The following is a 19,919-nucleotide window of genomic DNA, read 5'->3' as shown; positions in this document are numbered from 1 at the left end:
TAACTTAAACATGCACTCAAAAATGTACTTCCAATTAAAATTAAATGTAAACACAGTCACCAGTATAATAATGTCTATTATGGAGTTAACATCCTTCGTAGATTTAAACTAGAGCACTGAATTTGTTGAGAAACACAAATCAATCAGTCTAAATCAATTCAGAAACACAAATCAAGGTCAATCAAAATTCAGAATTTAGCAAATTAAATTACTTGTTCATTTATGGTTAACATCCTTAGGTTAATCTTAAGGCTGCATAAGCTTCACCTAGTATTATGCTTGAGACATAATAATTTGCCTTGACATTTAGAATAGCTCTTACATAAAACTTTGGATTTGTTTTTAAATAAAAAGCAAGATGAGAGAATAAACAATGCTGATAATATACTCCTCTTTCCCAGAGGAGTTGTAATCTTGGATCAAAGGCCTGCAGTTTTATTCTCTTTCCATCAGTATTATATTTCCAAAGTTGTTCCAATTAAACTCTTTTTTCTTTCTATTTAAAACTATTAACTATATTTATTAAAACCAGTAAATGTATTTTTCTGCCTTTTTTCTATATATTCGACCAATAAAAATACAAAAGAAAGTTGTTAAGTACATTAATTTCATTAACTGTAAAATGTGTTAACTGCTTAAATATTCTTTTTTTTTTTCATTATTATTTAAACTATCATAGGTAAAATAAACTGGCCAAAACTGACACTACTGTATAAGGTCAGTGAGTGCTGTGTTCATATAACGATCAAGAGATGAAATTATTGTAATAAATGAGTTTCAGTACAACAATATCATGAAGCAAGTCTAACCTACTAGAGAGGGTTTAATTCTCAGAAACAGCTGCATAACAACCACACTTCTCTGAACAGTAAAAAATTAAGGGCATCCACAAGACTCCAGCTGTGCTAATGAATTCTTCCTTCCACATCTACAGAGATTATCAGAATACCTCAGGACTTTTTAAAGAACATCAGCCTTCTTATGTCTCCATCCTAAGAAATTGAGTCTGACACATATCATTTGTGTTATTATTCATTTATCGTTTTTCTAGTTTTACAGACACAAATTAAAATACTCAGCAGGAAAACTCAAGATAAATGAAAATATAAAATCAAATTACAGAATAATATCTACCACCTCAAAAGCCATTTATAAGATGATTCAAAGGGAAGATGAGTTTGGGTTAGATGAAATTAAATAGAAACTGCAAAAAATCCATGCTCTTCAGTACAGACTGAACTGCCTTGCTCAGCAATGTGCTCTATGAACTAGTTAAGCTGTATAATGCACTGTTCTGTTTTGATCACTAAAATTTGTCCACTGGGGGAGTGGGGCTACTCAAACCCAACATACTGGTAAAGACATCTCCAACAATAAATTGATTCTTCAGCCTGTTAAATGCTATAAAAATCTACCAAATAGACTGGGGAAGTGAAATAAGGATGTCATCACAAACATCCGTTAATCACCAAAGCCTCCAAACATCCTTGAAACTTCATTGGAAATTATAAAGCATGTGAAACTGCTCATAACAACAGTAGCAGCAAAATAATGCAGACACTCAGTTCCAGCTGCTTCCCGAGCACTGGGAGCACACACATCTTCTGGTACACAGAACATGCTGGGCACACACCCCCCGAGGGCATGTGAGGTCAATCACTCCATCCTGCTAATGAGAGCAGGTGAGCACACAGAGAAATACCCAGGCTCTGCATGTCCTCTGCAAGAAACCATACAAGAAACCATATCCATTCCATGCCACAATACTTACTACAGTCAACTAAATATTAACGTTCTAGTTGAACATATGTGTTCCCTTTCTAAAGAAGGCAACCACACATTAGCTAACTCTCACTTTCTGATTATCTGTTCCTTTGTTGCCTCTTCCACCTTGTGCATTCCACAGTGCTTTATTCGGGCTGTCCTTTGTATTTTGAAGTCTCTCTTTTCTCCTCTTTTGGGTAATCTCCTACCCTACTGTGTTACTTCTGTACTTTGCAAGTTGACATCACGGACCTCTAAAGTCTTAGTGCACCATGATTCAAGTCAAATTCACTTCATTGGCAAGAAGAGACAAAACAATGCACCTGAAAAAGGTAAAACTAGAAAGGAATGGAAAAGGAGGAGAAAAAAAAAGACTCAGCATTTCTGTAACATTTTGCAAAATTATTCCTTGGAATTTCACCCTGATGCAAGTGGAAGTACACTGAGATTATCTGCTTTGCTGTGGCTGCAGGTTAACTTGAACCTGTGCTGCGTGCACATTTAGTGAGAGCAGGCTGGCACCAGCTGCCTCCAGCACTGGAATTGTTCATATTGGAAATAACTGCAGTGCTCTGATTTCCAAGGAGAGCTCCTTTGTCCACAAAGGTTGATTTTAGCAGGAAAGTCTTAAATCTATATTCCTTTAAACACACACTTTTCAAGGTGCTGATTTTACTAATTTCTCAAGTCAAATCAAAGAGTCAAAAACCTAAAAATTAAAAAGAAGTTATCTTAGACAGACAATCTCTACTAAAATTCATAACATGAGCTCCTTATAAAATTTTTCAAAGTCTACCTTTCAGTCATTCCCACAAAACATCAGCACTGTCTCACAGGAAAAGAAGGAAACAGTTTCTCTGTATCTACACATTGTAGGGGTGGTCAGTGTTTGTAATGCTACGAGACATATACAAAATCTGTCATATGGTCAGTAACCATGAGAGTCATTCATACACCTCTGAGATGTACACACAAACGAGGGTGATGAGTCCTAGTGCTCTCTCAGGCAGGGCAGTCCCAAAACGCACCTGCATCCCAACGTGACCTTCAGAAGCCCTAGCATCAGTGCAGCACTTGAACAGCTTGAGAGCCATATGCAGCTAAAGAATCAAAGGTCAGTCACATCTTACCTATTATTAGAAATAGATTGTAAGGTCCTTGAGAGTAAACACTTTGTGTTTGCCCAATGCCTAGTCCAACAAAATCCCTGTCAATGAATTGGACTCAGAAGTGCTACTGCTGTATGGAGTAGCTCGTGCAAAGCTAGTGTTTGTTTCAGTGTAATAAAGATTAAAATATGGATGTAACAGAACATTAGTACAATAAGCTCAATCTACAAGGTGGTACCTATTTCACATCTTTCTCCAAGAGCTGATAATCCTATTTATCTTTTCTCCCCTTTTCTGCAGTGTAGACTAGGAGTTCGGCAACGTTTTTGGGTTGCAAATAACCAATTACCAAGACTGAACAGAAAATACAGGTTGTTTTTATATATACCACTAAAGCTGCATCTTTCAAGGGCTAATATCTGGGATAACACAGCATGACGATACTCCTTAAAGAAGAACTGATGGGCAATAAAACAGATTTTACTTAGTTTGTGTGAACAGGTCCTAATCTGGTGAAGTGGTACTACTAATATATGGAGAGGATAAAGAAAAGAAAAAGAGTGGAAAAAGTTTAAAATGGACACACATTTTAAGGGAGTTGCTGTGTTATCACTCTGTGGCTTAATATAATTTCACTTTATCTTCTCACTTGCTGCCTTAGCAAAATGGTAATAAGAGGCATCACTATTACAAACCCCAGTATCATCCACTTAAGACAGCAGAGGCATCACTAAGAAATAAAACTCAGGTTTTGTCAGCAGTCCTGCAGACTCCCACCACTTGTAATCAGAAAGAACTTATACCATCTAAAAGGGTGTAGGGAGCTTAATACGTGTGAGCCAGCTATGGGATGTTAACACAGGCATGAAATGCACCAGCTGGGAGTTGTGTGCTTTGACAGTCTCACACAAATCATAGAATTGCTTGGTTTGGAAGGGACCTTAAAGGTCATCTAGTTGCAAGCCCCCACCATAGACAGGGACGACACCCACTAGATCAGGTTGCCCAGGACCTAATCCAACCTGGTCTTTTGAACACTCCCAGGGCAAGGGCATCCAAATACCTGAGGCTTGCACAACAAAGATGAAGTTTCATATTTAAATACATGAATAACTTAAATGTTGACAAACTCAAAGTAATTTGATCATTCAGTGAACTGTTGGTTCCATTCATCATGTAATGAGATTGACATCCATTAATAATCATAATTAATAATAGTCATTGCAGCAGCAAGCCATCCGATAATGAAGTTTTATAGGCAATGACCTCTCTAGCATTCTTAGGTGTATTATCTAGCATTCTTAGGTGTATTACTAAGAGCCACAGGTATAAACAAAAGCCATTAATATCACAAACTTCATATTTTAGTAACTGCAGTGAACAAGAAACTTGGCAGCATCACCTTGCCTCAGACAACTCTCTAAAGGCACCCATGGTAGTCCCTACCTGGCCTCTCCTGAAATTTTACACATGTAAAAGGTTCTTTTCACTGGTCATCCCCTCCCTTGCAAAGAATAACTCTATTTTTTAATGAGCCTCCCAGTTTAATGCGGCTCCTGCAATTTGTCCCCTGCTTCAAATGAAGTCACAGAAAAGTAGTAAATACATCATTTTCATGTATTGAATTTTTGCATGTGCATATTGCATGGAAATCCAGAACTTTCCCACTGAGGACATATTTATTCACACTTGGAAAAAAGAAACCAGAAGTTATTTTTTATGTCTCTCTGCTGTTAGGATTTATTCTCAGTAAGAATTTGCTTAGTGATAAGGAACAAAAGGTTTACCAAAACTATCAGGATGTACATAGGCATTACTTACTCTCAAGTGAAATCCAGCAACATTCAGAGTTATTAATGGATCTCAATCTCCCTACATGACGAATGAAACCAACAGTTCACTGGATGCTCAAATTACTTTGAGTTTGTCAGCATATAAGTTATCTACGTATATAAAGATGAAACTTTTAATCTTTGTTGTGCATAAAACAAATATACTACAGCATAAAGCAGTTGTAAAGAGAAAGTTTAAAAAAAAGTCCATTTTCTTCTTAATTTTTATTTTTAATTTTGTTCTGTCTGTCAGTGCCTGAGCTTTCTTACTAGAAAAAGATCTTAACATGAAAAACGTTCAGTTCTGAGAGCACTCCTGAAAGATGTAGGCATACTAATTTCCTCAATTATTTCTTTAGATCTATTTTTAATCACAGTTTTAGAATAATAAGACTACCATTATACAGTATCAAGAAATATTTCAGTGTGATTCTAAATTATGTAGCAGCAAGAAAATCTATATTTATAACTGATTTGTGTGCTTAGTTATTTAAACTTGTATCATCCTTTAACATGAGACCTCAAATAAAAAGTGAGCTTCTCTTCTTGATCCTAATTATCAATACTTAGCTATTTATGTATGAATTCATACATGTACATACTCTACACATTTGTATGCTATTGATATAGACTTGCCCACTATTATCTGTCTCAAATCTCATTGCAAAGGTTCTATGGCATGCAAGGAATTCTTTTTACCGTTGGCTATAATCTCTTTTCCTTTGAAGGCCCCAAGAGTAGAGATGGATTTAGATAAAACTTATTAATAGGACCACACAGAAGACGACCCATATAGCTCAAGCAAATTTTATTCCCTCTGGGAATTTCTAACCTTCAGTAGAGCAGTGATTACCCTGGGATCAGCACTGTGACAACAGTGAGCACAGACACACCACAGCCAGCTCGAAACGAGGCAGAGCAAGTTCCTGAGAGCATGACCTGAGCTCTCTGCTCACTGCCCCAGCCATGGGACCCACACAACATCACAAACCCTTGCAAGTAATTTCATTCCTTCCTTGAACAGCAAACAACAAACTCTTTGTCCCAAAGATAGTGCTACAACCTCATAATTAGAAACAACACTGTCCTGAGGAAAAAAAATCCCAATTATGCTACTGGCATCATCTGTAAAAAACATCCCACCGAAAGATGCCACACACTCAAACCACTGTTTTTGCCTTACACAAAGATGATTCCTCAAATCCCATCTGAACATTTTAGTGTTCTTGTTTCTATCGCAATGTAATGCCAGACAATATTTCCACATCACTATTGATTCCTACATTTTAAAGACAGCACATATTTTCTAGCTCTTTCATCCTCATATTTAATAACCAGTTTATAATTTAACATATTCTTTGACATTGTGTAAGTATTTAAAAATACATTCTTTTAATTTATCAGAATATAATTTTTTTTTACCAAATTCCCCTCCGTTTTTTGAGATGTGTAGGTTTTGGTGGGTTTTCAGTAAACAGTTTTGGAAAACATACTGTGTTTAGGACTAATTCTAATATTTTGTAAACAGTATAAATAGCAGGACATCTACCCCCATGTACTATACTCTTTGATTATTAACAATATATTTTCTTCCACTGTTTGGATGTAAACAGATCCTCTTGAATTAAAAGTTGTGTGAAAATGTATGTAATTTTTCTCTCTCAATTCAGCAAAATCTCTAAAGCATCACCTATACAAATTCTCTTAAACCATGATCACACTAAAGTTTCTGAAACTGTAACATAAATCTACACCCTAACCAAAAAGAAGTATAGACCAGTACTGCTTAACCGCAGTAACATATCATCTGTGATACCAGCTTTCAAGTGCTACAGGCATACGCATCTTTTAGAAACGTTTCCTTTTCTATTACTTTTCTATAGCCATACCCAACTAAAATAATTTTGTAGGTTTCATAAAAAAGAATGTTTTAGCTTAAATGCAACTTCCAAAATCTAAATATAAAAATTAATTTTGAAAACATATTTCATTTTTCATATTTACTCCATTTCCAGTTATGGGACTCGGTTAATTTTTTTCATCTTATGCAGGCAGCAATATTAAAATCTGACATAAAAATTTATATCTCACTCTTGGTGAAGAAGAATATAGTTGTGCATTACTAATACTAAATACAAGCAACATTTCTGCTCTTAGCATCTGTCAGTGTAGAAACACAACTAAAACATTATTAAGTAGAATACCTTTTCTAATCTGACAAATAGGTAAACTCAATGCAAGAAGGAAACTGCTTTATTAACAAGATTCTCATAACTTCATCTAGGATAAATGTAAAAGATATGGTACTTACAGTGAATTCACAGAAATCAATGCTATCGAGACTTTTGCTTCTGTGTATTCTCCCTTTTATTCTTCTTAAAGAGGGCTTTCCCTGACTTACACTACAGGTAGCACCATTGGGATTTTCAGAAGATGGAGTTACCCTGCCAAACAAAAAGAGCCACGTATCAGACAAAGGATATACATTTTTATTGAACACCTTTGCTTAAGTAAAAAAATTACAAAAAAAAATACATTGCCATGCTATACACAGAAGGAATGCCACTCCAAGCTTCAGCTTTCAATCACGAAGTGCCAAAATGAGTCCACAAAAGTCTAGATCCCATCAAGTCCAGATCACTTGCAGATTTTGTCAAAAACCTACTGCAGTTATCTTGTTTGTACAAAAGTGAGAAGAATCAGACAAAAGATAGATTACAGAATAATATATTTAACTTCTGAAAAATTAAAAGGAATATTTTCCTCTGCTACTTCAGTGGAAACTCGAGTTCTGTGATACGTGTTGATGGCTGTCAGTTAAATCACTTTGAGTGCTAATGGTACTTCAGCTGTTCTGGTAATGAGTAACAACAAACAGTGATGAAAATAATAGCATCTGGTAAAATTATAGGGGGAATATATTAAGGAACTACACTTTATAAGGGCTTTCATCACATTGAAACCTACACATAGTCCTAAGGGGAGTCAGTAACTAAAATATTTGGAGTAAGCAATCCATATTTCAAGGAGCTTGTTGGAAGTTGCTAATGAGGAGAATTAAGTGGGGTTAACAATTAACCAAGTGTATTAGGGTTTGTCAGGTCAATATCTGAAACGCAAAATAGTCTCTAGTCAGACTGACACCATGTTAGAAAAAGGAAAACTGTATTTCAGCAACTATATTCACTAAGAATTACCTACAAACATAAAATTCTGAATGTCCAGATTGACACTTGTTTCATATAATTTCTCAACTGCAGCCATAAAAGACTTCAAAAACTGGCTTAACACTTGAAATACAAAATTCCAAGCTCAAGATACAATAACCACATTCTGAATGCACTTGTTCGATTAGTGAAACTCCTGAGGCTACACAGTGCCACAGTTAGGATAGCAGGTGGCTAGGGAGAAGAAGTTGCAATATCCAAAGGTGAAAATTAAAACAAATATTTTCAAATCTCTTATTCAATTTATAAAAATAAAGCCTTTCATTCTTTTGTTGAACTGCTGTGACTACCAAATCAGTATTTCATTTTCAGATGCCTGATTTTTTGGGGTTTTTACACATGCACACTGACACACACGAACTGCTTGCTGTAAATTCTCTTGATAACATAGTGATTTGGTTTAGATGGCTTTTTCCCCTTGGGTTATTTTCCTGGAAACTGTAAACTGCAAGGATCAATAAAAATTTCTACCTGAAAACATAACCATAATATTGAGAAATTTTAATTACATTATAAACCTCCTGTTGAAACTCCACCAGGTTTTTTGGTATAATCATATATGGATTAAATTCTGAGAAATATGCCCTGGCTACTACAGTAACATATTGGTTCACACAACAGAAATATCAAAAACACAAGTTTCCCTGCTAAATGTCTTAAAGCATTAACAAGACAAATGTCCACAGAAAGACAACTCCTCAGACTCAACCTTGTTCCACAGACAGTGACATTTACAGTGATAGTACATTTCTATTGTATCACCGTCTTCTGTTGCTGAGCTCTCCAAACATCTCTGATGAAGTTAATGCAAATGTACCTAACTGTATATACTCTGTGCTCTGGGTCCAGAAAAATCAGGAAATCTTTGAGGGCTGCCTTTTCCATTACTTATAATTTGGGTTAACTAATCTTCACATGCACCTCTGATGAATTAAATATATGGTACATTAGACTTCTTCCTTAGTAGAAGAGTTTAACAGCTCTAAGCTGCACTTAGCTTTTCCTTATTTTGAACTACATTTCAAACCACTTATTCTAGGGCCTTACCTACAAATGTACATTTCTTTAAGTTGCAGTTTTTTTAATGTTTTCTGATACTTAAGACTTAACGAAACGAAAAAAAACCAAACAAGTCAGAAGAACAGGCTAATCAAAGTTATAGAATTTTAACAAAGAACTACATTAATGGTACGTTTTGAAGGCCCTTATAATCTTCACCCTTCAAAGCTGCTTGAAAAAATGAACTTGTTGCTTCTGGAATCCAGCCATCATTTCATTCTGCTGGAGACTAAGTTATGGCTGTTACTTGTTAGCTTCTGAGATACAGAAAAATGGTTTTAAAGTTGCATTTAACTTTCAAAATAGAATTTTGTGAGAAAAAATATCACAATTGAAAGATTCCCTTCAATCCTTTATAAAATCATTAATTCCTAGCTATCTTTACTAGAAAAAAAAGGATTATTTAACCAACCAACAAAAAATTCAATCAATATCATTACTGGGAATCGGGAAGCTTTGCACTATATGTACACCAAAAGGAGGATCTGAGGTAAGATAATCATATTGACACTTCATGGGGTTTTGACTCTATGGTTGATGAGGAAACTTTGGGACAAGTGCAAACAAATGAAATATCAGCTACTCCAGTGCCTCAAATACTCCTCCAGTTTTAGTGAAGCCAAGCAATAACAGCCCTGAGACAGACTCCGGGCAGTTTCCCCCAGTCTTGGCAGAATGGCAGGTGCAGCAATGAAACTCTCAGGAATCCATTGCCAGCAACACTCGTGCAGTACTGCAACAGGAAATCTGTCAAACACTAGAGATTTCCACAATCAATACTCCTCAAAAGTTAAGACCATAGAGTTGCAAGATAAACCCAAATGTCAGCTTCAGTGAGTCCAAATTCATCAGACAAGGTCCAAAGTGTTTTGAGATTGACTTGGAAATAAATTATTCAAAAATCTGAAAACCAGTTTTTTTAAATCCTTCTTACTTTTGAATCATGTTTTGTGTTCTCAAAGTATTCACTGTAATCTGAGAAACAAAGTTTATTCTTTTTAAATGAATACTGAAACTATAATGCAATACTCCATGGTTCTGGTATCTGAACCTTAAAAAATTATCAATGAAATTTACTATATTTGATTACCTCCTTCCTTCAAATTTTTACTAGTGTTGCTTAATACAAATTAATACAATATTAATAGCAAATTAAGAAGTGAATTGCAAAGTCATTGACTGTAATACATGCATGAGGAGTACAGAGGAATTATCATAGGCTAAAGTAGAAAGATTTGTAAGAGACCCCTTTAAAATATCTGCAGCCCATCAACTACTTCTTGAACAAAAGCCTAGGAAGTCTAGGGCTTTAAAAAGTAGAATATAGCATCAAGATATTTGAAAGGAGTGAACAGTTCCTGATGCCTTGCTTCAAATGTGCTGTTTCTGTTCAAATAATATGTTTAATATTCTGGAAACATAACACCTTTTTAATGGAGCTCATCACAGGAATTCTAAAATCAGATACCCCAATTCATTAACTTCCGGAAATTTTAGTCAAGTGAAATTGAACCATTTTGCAAATCCCACATGGAGTCGGAGGCCCTTATTTATTATCCACAATTCTTAGAACAGTTTCATTGACCTTGACTGGTTCCTGATCATATATCACATTACATAACCATGACTCTAAATTATTTCTCTAGTTTGTAAAATAAGCAAAAACCTTAAACTTTCAGTATCTGTATTCCACTGACAAACATGCTAGGCTAACAAAATGCTCTGCAACAGTGACTTCAAGGTGCAGCATCACATCAAAGGCTAACAACTTAATACACACTATAACATAATTGGATGGGCTGTATACAACAGGGGTTTATTAATAAAACTATCTTTATCTTCTACTTGCACATAATTACTATTTACAACTTCCTATATGACCTAACGTTTTTGTAGTTAAATTATGTCTGAAATTACTAACGTCATCTTATTTTCTAGACAGACCAGTTAGATTGAAAAATTTTTCAAGAACTTAAAAAATTCCCTTCTTGTTCAGAGTTCTGAACAATTTATAAAAGTCAGCATCAGCATGTATAAAAAACAAGTCTTGAAATGACACATTTTTCTGTATTCGTTTTTCAAGTGTAGTGTTAATGGTACAGTTAACGCAGAGTGGACAAGGTTTTGTCAACTCCATAGCCTCCACAAGACTTCTAAGGGTGACGTAATTATTACACTTTTCATATACTACAAGTTGTCTGCCTAACCTATTAAAAAAGCATTTACATACTTGTAGCAATATCAAAGTCTAACTTAGAAACTTCTATGTCTAGTAGCTACACAGATATCAGTTGAAAGATGCATAAAATGCCCGTAATTATATGCCCTCCCATTAGAAGCCAGTCTTCCTCAGTACTACAGAAAGTGAAGACACAGGCTGGGCTCAGCTTAATGTGATCAGTATGGCTTCTGGCTCAAACAGAAGGCTGGAAAAGCTGACATTCACTCCCACTTATGCGACTGGAAATCCTAACAATTATATATACTCAATATTAATATTTGTTTGGGAAAACAAAAGGCAAATTTGAAACAATGGCTGGCCACACTGAGCAGTCAGCTGCTATGCTGAATTCTTGTGCACCTCTGCAAATATGTGGGTCCTAAGCACAGTATCCTGCCTCCATCAGGAAAAAAAAAAGTATTAATTAATTTGCAACATGAATAAATCCTTACAATGGGCTAAACTCAAATTTTTATCCCCATTTCAAACAAATATTAGCTGGAACCAGTAGTCAAGAATGGAAAATACCCATTCTGAGGCTCTGTATTTTTCCACAAAGTTCTGCAGAGACACCAAGAAGATCAATCTTTGATGTTTGCTATCTCCTATATTAAGGTGACATTTTCCATTATTTGATTCTACTAAATATGACACTACTTAGAACATAAACAAACAATGGCACTTTTCTCCCAAGGGATGGTCCTAATGATAAAACAGATATCCTTCATTATAAGTCTAGGCTTCTACAGCCAAGTCTCAGCCTCAATACAAAGACTCTGAAACAACAAAGCTTTCAGATCAGTGCTTAATTCCAGACATGCTGGTTACTCTTCACCGACTTCAAGTAAGTTTACTCCCACTCTTGAAAATAACTGTGCCTGTGCAGTATCTTACAAGAAGCAGCTATCATTTAACATCCCAGCTACTATACCACACACGCTTTTAACAGTAGCACCAAATGGGAACTGGATCCTGTCAAAATTCAAATTCTGTAGTGCACTGCACCTGCATTCTTTCTATAACTTAGATTGCCTCAGATAACTACCAATCATTCTTAAAAGAATGCAAATATGGAATAGTTTCAGCCATTTCCATAATCTCCACAATGAAAACTTATCACTAAACAAGTTTTTTGCCTTATTTCATGACTCTGCACTCCCCTGCACCAAGGGGAGCAGCAGAGGTGTAATCCAAAGCAGAGGAAGTCTTTCAAAGTAAAGGCAAATGTTTAAGAAACAGAAGGGAATATTAGTGAGAAGAACTATTAGAGTTGCTAAGATATCCTGTTGGGGGGGGGTTGTTATTGGCTTTTCTTTTTCATTTGTTTGTTTATTTGCCTGCACATCTTCTCCTTGCAGCAGAGAAACACAATATTCAGTGTGACAAGAAATTACGGTCTACCTGTGTGGCTCCCCTTAATAATGTGATTTAGCATTTCCCTGTTGTAAAAGGACTCAGGTTGCACGTATTGGGATTTCAGTAAATATTTATGACAATTTACTATTTTAAGGTGCTCCCAAGTCAGTTGTCAGTTTTTCTTGATCACCTTTGCAGATGTTAGTCACTGCTGCACTCTACCTGTACTAGCAGTGTTTTGATGGTGGGTTTTGTATCAAAATACTGTCCCTCCAGCAAGAGGATTAAAAACATCCTATTCATCCCAATTAGGTTCCTACATATTAGATTACAACACTGTACACACACAAGGAAGGGTCTGAATCAGCAGTTCAGGACTCCAGCAGCTTCCTCCTTCCCTGAGTCCAAAACTCTACTGCCCCAAGTAAATAAACCTCACCAGAAAATGATAAGCTCCACATAAAGCAAGTTTCTGTCTCCTCCACTTCCCGCTGCAAGCCTGTGCCATAGCTTCCTTCTGTTTGTTCATTCGCCTGGTTTATTCTCTGCTACTTAATAAATATTTATTCTTAACCCATCATGAGACAGCCGGTGTCCATCTTTCATGTTTTCATTTGTAGCTCTGCTTTCATGTAGAATAGGACTTAAATTTTTGGGGGAAGAGCAGGAGAAAATTGGAGTGACAGATGCTCTCTAAAGAAATAAAACATTGCTGTTACCTTTTTCATTTTCTTTTAGTAGGATTCAGGTGGATTATCTCCACCAACAAAAACATGAGTATTTTAACCCTTTTTTATTAAATTATGTCTTTGCTTCCAGTCACACACATTAACACATCAAAAAGCTTACAAATATGATTGGTTAAACACAATGTTGTCATTTTTTAAAGATAAGCAAATAAAAATAGAGGGAAAAGCATCCTCTGACCATGGAGTAACTTGACTTATACATTTTCTGTAGGTATTTTTGAAATTTCCAGTTATATAGTACTGAAATCAACTTTTGGTTTAAGTGTTGGAAATATACGCTAATATCTCACTGATTTTACTAACAGCACTATATCCTTCTCTCTAATATTCAGATTTGTTAATGTATTATTGGATAGAGACTACGCACAAGTAAGAAAAAAATAACATGACAAAGTTTCTTTAAGCATTTCTCTAAATGCATCAGAAAATAGTATTTCATCCATAAGCATAAATTCTATCCAAATAGATAATGCCTAATGCTATTAAAGTTCTCAAAGAAAATGTGAATACATTATACCATGTCACCTATTAATAAGAATATCCCAGAGACATACTTTCAAATGCTCAAATAATTCATACATCTCCCTAAAATTAAAAAAAAGTCTACCTTATTTTTTTAACACTTTTAGTCAATTAAATCTTCATACAGCATTGCATTGCAGCAACATGATACCAAGCTAGAAATGTTATGAAATGCAATGCTTGTGATAAGTATTAGTATGGATCCACTGTAACGTTTTGCTATACCTCAAAAAGCACAGAATCTCACCATGAAACAGGACAACATAGAGCTGATCTAACTTCAACTGAAGACTTCAACTGAAGTAGGAGCTGAATTGGGTCCTTTCAGACTTACAGAAAGTAAGTACACAAATAAAGATAGCTTTCCTTTCACATGCCAGCAAATAAAAGATTTCCAATAAGCCACAGGAAATATGAAACTGGACAACTGTTATTATTACACAACCAATAATTAAACTTCTTAAAATAATTAACACCTAACTACTTACACTGCTGCACACAGGAGTGGCATTTGGGGAGAATAAAATAGGTGTGGTACACTTTATGCAGTTTATATAATCAGAGTCAAACCACTGAATACATTGTAAAAATCTTGGATTAATGTAATGAAACTTATCTGTACGACAACATATTTTGTGTAAGACTTCATTTGATTTTGTTCAATACAGTCAGGATGAACAGATTCGTCAAATTGTGTTCTATCTGCAAGGAACAGTAAGATCTGGAATTAATGACAGAGAGCTTACTAGTTTCACATTATGTTTCTTCAATTGATACATTTTCTTGATGCCGTCTACCCTAGCTGACAATGTGGGGAAAAATGAAGTAAAAAACCACACTCTACAATTCATGTACAGCCTACATCTGCTGACATGATAATAATTTTATTTGCGAACTATGTTTAAATAAAATGACACTGACACTTTACTTTCCTTCACAGGAACATGTAAGTCCAGTGAAAGAAAACTGTACGACCATTGCCAACTAAACATCACTCTTGGGTATTTTTATAGATAAGAAATTACAAATTTATTATTGATATTTTCTTCACAGAAAATCTGACTTCACAAGTTCCTGTATTTTCTCCTTATGATTTGTCCTGATGATGACACACATACCACTGCTCCCATCAAGCTGACAGTGGGCTCTTGCACACCCACGAGTGACAGGGTATTGCAGTGCCATATGCCTGTCGGTGCCCTACTCACCCACATTACACCACTATACTTTAATACATTTTTCATAACATGTTGTTGATTCATCCAGAAAAATCAGTTCAGCACACAATTAGCAAGCACAAAAGGAGTCAGAATCAGTCAGGGGAAAAGCGAGGTTTAAATAAAAATGACCATATTTGACCAGCACTACCTCTGTCGCTCACTAATCTATGAGATCTGCGTCTCTCTTTTCACGTTTCCTCGGTACACCTGTCAGCAGGGGCAGGGGATTCGGACCCGGCTCTCTGCACAGCCCGCGGCGGGAGCACAATGCGCTACATCGGCGGCAACACTCGGGCTGTCACGCAAGCGGTGCCTCCGCCGGAGCCGCTCCCGCGCCCTCAGCCCGGGCTGCGATTGCCGCGGTGCCGGGTCCGGCAGCGCTGTCCCCGCGGGAGCGGAGCCTGCTCCGGCCGCGTCCTGCGCTGGACCCGGCGCGGACAGCTCCGCCGGCACCGCCAACGCCTCCCGGCGTTTCCGCACGGCTGGCGGAGAATCCGCCGGGAACTTTGTGCCCCGGCGATGCCCGCCAGGCGCCGCAGGCCGGGCCTGGGCACGGCGCCCCCCATGTCCGCGGGGACCCCCCGCCGCCGCGCCCGCCCGTCCCGCCGCGGCCCGCGTTCGGCCCGCCCGGCCCGCAGCGCCCGCGGCCCCGTTTGTGCCTACTCACCACAGCTTCCTCTTTAAGGGCATCAGACTGCCCCTGTTGGAGGCGGTCACCCCTATGGCCATCTGCAAGACAGTCAGGTATTTCTGATACTTCATTTTGCCGTCGCCCCCCCTGTCCCTGCCTCGTCCCCGCCGCCGCCACCGACAGAGTCTCTCCAGTCGCTGCATGCAATCATCAAATTTTTATTTCCAGGCATCTGCCGTCCCTGCGTCGCGCTTCTTCCCCTCCTCCTCCTCCTCCTCCTGCCGCGCTCCCTCTCTCTCTGCCCCCCCGGCTCACGCTCTCCTCCTCCTCCTCCTGCCGCACTCCCTCTATCTCTGCCCCCAGCTGACGCTCTCCTCCTCCGCCTCCCGCCGCGCTCCCGCTATCCCCGCTCCAGCTGACGCTCTCCTCCGCCTCCCGCCGCGCTCTGCCCTCCCCCGGGCCCGCGCTCCTAACCGCCTCGCACTGTCGCACTCCCTTCCTCGCAGCCCCCCGCGCTTTGCCCCCCGACCCACTGCCGCGCCTCCCTCTCCCCCGCCGCGCCGCACTCTCCGCTCCCGACCAGGCCCCCCGCTTCGCCCTCTTCTCACCTGGGCTATCTCCGGGCGGCCGCCGCCTCCCCTCGCCCCCGACGCGAGCGGGCCTTCCCCACCATCCCTGCCCGCCGCCGGGGCGCTCCCGCCCCGCTGCCCTCCCCGGTTACCTGGGGTATCCCGCCCCCGCCCATGAGGCGCAGCCGCCGCGCTGCCCTCCCGCCATCAGAGACGCGCCATGGCCGCAGCGTTGCCCGCGCCTCCTCGCTTCGCCTCTAATCCCATTAGCGCCTACAGGAGCCCTATGTTATTTTAATCGTCCTCCCGGCTGACGGTGCCGGTTGGGGGGTAGCAATAACCGAACTCCGGGGCAAACGCCTCACGGCCTGCCGGGGCGGCCCCGTGAGCGGGAAGGTGAACAGGAGGGTCGGCAGGAGGGTGGGGTGAGGTGAGGTGAGGGTGAGTTGAGGATGAAGGTGAGAGCAGTGGTGAGGTGAAGGCGAGGTGAGGAGGCCGGTGGGACAGCGCATCCCATGTGAGGAATTCCATGTGAGGAAAGCAACTGAAGTGTGTTCGAGAATCAGATGGTGATTAAGTCAAACTAAAAGTATAAAATGTTTTTAGGGGGTGCCCACCTTCTGGGTACTTAAGCACAAATAGCTGAACATGTAAGTGTGTCATGGCCTTAGGTGTCACACAGTTGTCATTACAGCTTTAATCTGTTCTGTGCCTTCCTCCTCAAGCTCAGCACTAACAGCAGCAGAAGACCACTGTGTTTGAGAAGTGCTTTTGGAATAAGTTCTAACACATGGCACAGTACGATCAGAGACATCAGCACAAACATCTCTGAAGTGAAGTGTAGCACTTAGCTGACACATTGATCAACAGTGGTGGGAAATACTTTGGCTAGAGATACCATGTTTCAGCACGTAGATATTTTGCAGAGTGCAGGTATGAACAAATCCATGCTCAAGTGACAACTTTTCATTAAGTTGCTATAATAGAAATAGTATTAATTGTAATCCTTACCCAGAGTTGGGATCCTAAGGTGGCACTGTCAGCTAGGAAGAGATAATGCACACAGCATTATCACTTTATGGCTCAGAGATGAGCATTTTGCTGATTATCTTTCTTTGTGTGTGTGTGTGTTTCATATATACCTCAAGACTGTAGTAGGCTGCATTCTAGCTAGGCCTGTTCATTACACAGGAAGTAGAGAACATAAATACAGTACTTATAAGCCCAATTAGAAACACGTTAGTTGTATTGCTGTAGTTAATGAGTTGGACGGCTTTGCATTTTCAGCCAAGAAATCTGATGTACACAAATGTCCTGAAATTCTGTGTCACAAAACGATTTAAAAAATTCAAATAGCAGCTTGATGTTCAGTGTGAGCCTGTACATCTCCAGCTCTCACAATACAGTTAATGAGTTTTTTGACTTCAGAGTGCTCAAGCATTAAAAGCAATGAGGGATGCCTAACTTGAAATGATTATGAAGATAAAGGAAGGAGGCATTAATTTTTGTACTTAAACAATGCTAGTAGTATACTAATTGGAAAGTCTATATCTTTTATAGACAGAACATCAAATCAGTTTTGAAACCTCTAAGGATCTTACTTGGACTTAAAACTTGTAAAACAAACAAATTGCCTTTTTCCTTCTGCATATCTAGTCATCATTAGCTGACTGAAAAAACTGCTGTTGCCCACAAAAGTTACAAGAGAGTAAGTGTGGGCTGAATTTTATTCTTGACATCAGAATGCTAGCTACTGATGAATGCTATTGTAATTGAAATAGTCATTTACATTCAATTACAATCCTATTAAAAATACAATATACACCTTGATATGCTAGGTAATGCTGACTAAAAGAATGATGAGACTGTTTGAATATCACATTTGAGTGTTATACCCACCAGTTAGAAAAATCCATCTCATATAGAAATTCTTGAAAGAAAAATCTAGTCTTGATCTGGTTGTAGTGGTAAAAGTTTTGTAGATCAGGCAATCTAAGGATAAGAGGGAAGCAAAGTTTATTTGAAAGCTGATCAACCTGGAAGAAGCAGGTAAGCTTTCAGAGTTCTTTACCTTGTAAAAGGACTCTGTATTAGAGAGTCCCAAAACATTGTTCTTCATTTTTACAGAAGCAGGTTTGGGACATAAATTTATTTTAAGTATTTATATACAAAAGAGTTAAGAAATATAGCAACCATACCTTGTGTAAAAACTTACAATGGAGCATGGGTGTATACTGAAATCTTTATTCAACTGCTTTATAATACGATTCCTATTCTTAATTCACTAGGAATTCCTAAATCTATTTAAATTTGCTAAATAATTATAGTTATCCCAAATTTAGCTCTATAGTTCTCAATGATTATACTCTATCAATCTGGCACTAACAAATTAACTTTTGTACATTTTATGTATCGTTTTCTGTACTTCTTGATGTGCATTACAGAGACAAAAATCAGACATTAATGAAGACATTTTATTATCTAATTTTAATTGACATTATTTCTGTTTCTCTTGTACCTGTTCCTTCTTAGCTCTAAGCACCAATGGCTTCATTATATGTTGGCTTTCATAACATCTTGCTTTAAGCAACAATGTTGTATACATACGCTGAATGAGTAAAAAGATCCCGTCTTTCTTGCCTTTCAGATGAACATCCTATTTTTAACAGGAGTCAATCAGCAACTTCCAGATTAGGGTAAGCATCCAGACATCCCCATATTTTAGCTCTAAGGCCTGCGTGGATCCATTTGCCAAGGTAAGACCAAAATCTATACAGTAGATATCCCTGCAAGAGAGGCAGTCTGATGATATTTACTGTTCTCAATGCAAACCTGTTCTGTCTGACACTCTCCTTCACTGCAGAAAGATGGAAGTTGTTTACGTTTTTTGAACCTAGCATGTGTTTTAAAAATTATTTAAGTTCTGTTAGATTACTCCAAGTTAATATAGTTGTTCCATGGGATTTTTTTTCAGTACAAAACCAAGCAGAACCATACTAATTGCTTAACTTTTATTTCCTTAGGTAATTTAACTGCAGACTTCACCTCAGAACTGTGTAATCTATATATTGCTTACAGACTGTGATGTCCCAACCTCTTCTGAAGCCTGTCCCCTGAATGTCCTTCCAATGCACTTCTTGGTTCAGAGCAACAGACTGCTCTTTCAGACAAGTTTACAATATTATGTATGACTGCTGCACTTGAATGGATGTGTGCTTAGCACAAACTCCACTCATACTTGTTTTTCCAATAGGACAGTAGTGTATCTACAAGACAGATGGGTGGATCCCGACAAGGTGGAGTTTAATACCAGTGTGTGTGATGGAGTCTTGGCCCATGCCATGGTGGTTTTAGGCTGTTTGCAGCAGCAGGAGGCTGACTGACTGTGACTTAGAGGATGCCACTGAGGCAGTTGTACTTTGGGAGCTCCCATCAGCCACTAAGAATAAGGTAGTGTAATTGTAGTGTAAAGCTACTTTCATCCTAAGTCGTGACTCTCATTTTTTCCGTTTTAATGTTGGTAGAATATATATCAGATTCCAGGGAGTGCAAAGCAAGATTTTGCAGCATTATCTACCCCTGCTGGTTTTAGATCTGAGATCAATAAGCCTGTCACTGGAACAGGGATTTTGGAACCTTATCTTGCTTTCCTTTATTGTT

General features: G+C 38.4%; 1 protein-coding gene across 2 annotated transcripts in view; it reads right to left on the bottom strand.

The window, feature by feature from the left end:
* Nucleotides 1-16,515, bottom strand: part of TJP1 (tight junction protein 1) — a 163,282-nt gene extending 146,767 nt beyond the window's left edge. The window contains exons 1-3 of one of the 2 annotated variants that reach the window (XM_039383774.1): nt 16,412-16,515; nt 15,727-15,887; nt 7,017-7,149 (exon numbers count right to left, since the gene is read on the bottom strand). In XM_039383774.1, the coding sequence (XP_039239708.1) occupies nt 7,017-7,149; nt 15,727-15,887; nt 16,412-16,435 (318 nt within the window). In that variant the 5' untranslated portion in view covers nt 16,436-16,515. The remainder of the gene's footprint in view (nt 1-7,016; nt 7,150-15,726; nt 15,888-16,411) is intronic. The other variant, XM_039383775.1, reaches the window with a different exon arrangement.
* Between the last annotated feature and the right edge of the window lie 3,404 nt (nt 16,516-19,919).

This window comes from Pipra filicauda, unplaced genomic scaffold (genome assembly GCF_003945595.2).
Source record: "Pipra filicauda isolate LSUMZ 115617 unplaced genomic scaffold, ASM394559v2 scaffold324_size1259732_pilon, whole genome shotgun sequence".
NCBI lineage: Eukaryota > Metazoa > Chordata > Aves > Passeriformes > Pipridae > Pipra > Pipra filicauda.
Note: the sequence above shows the minus strand (reverse complement) of the source record. Positions and strands in the feature narration are given on the sequence as shown.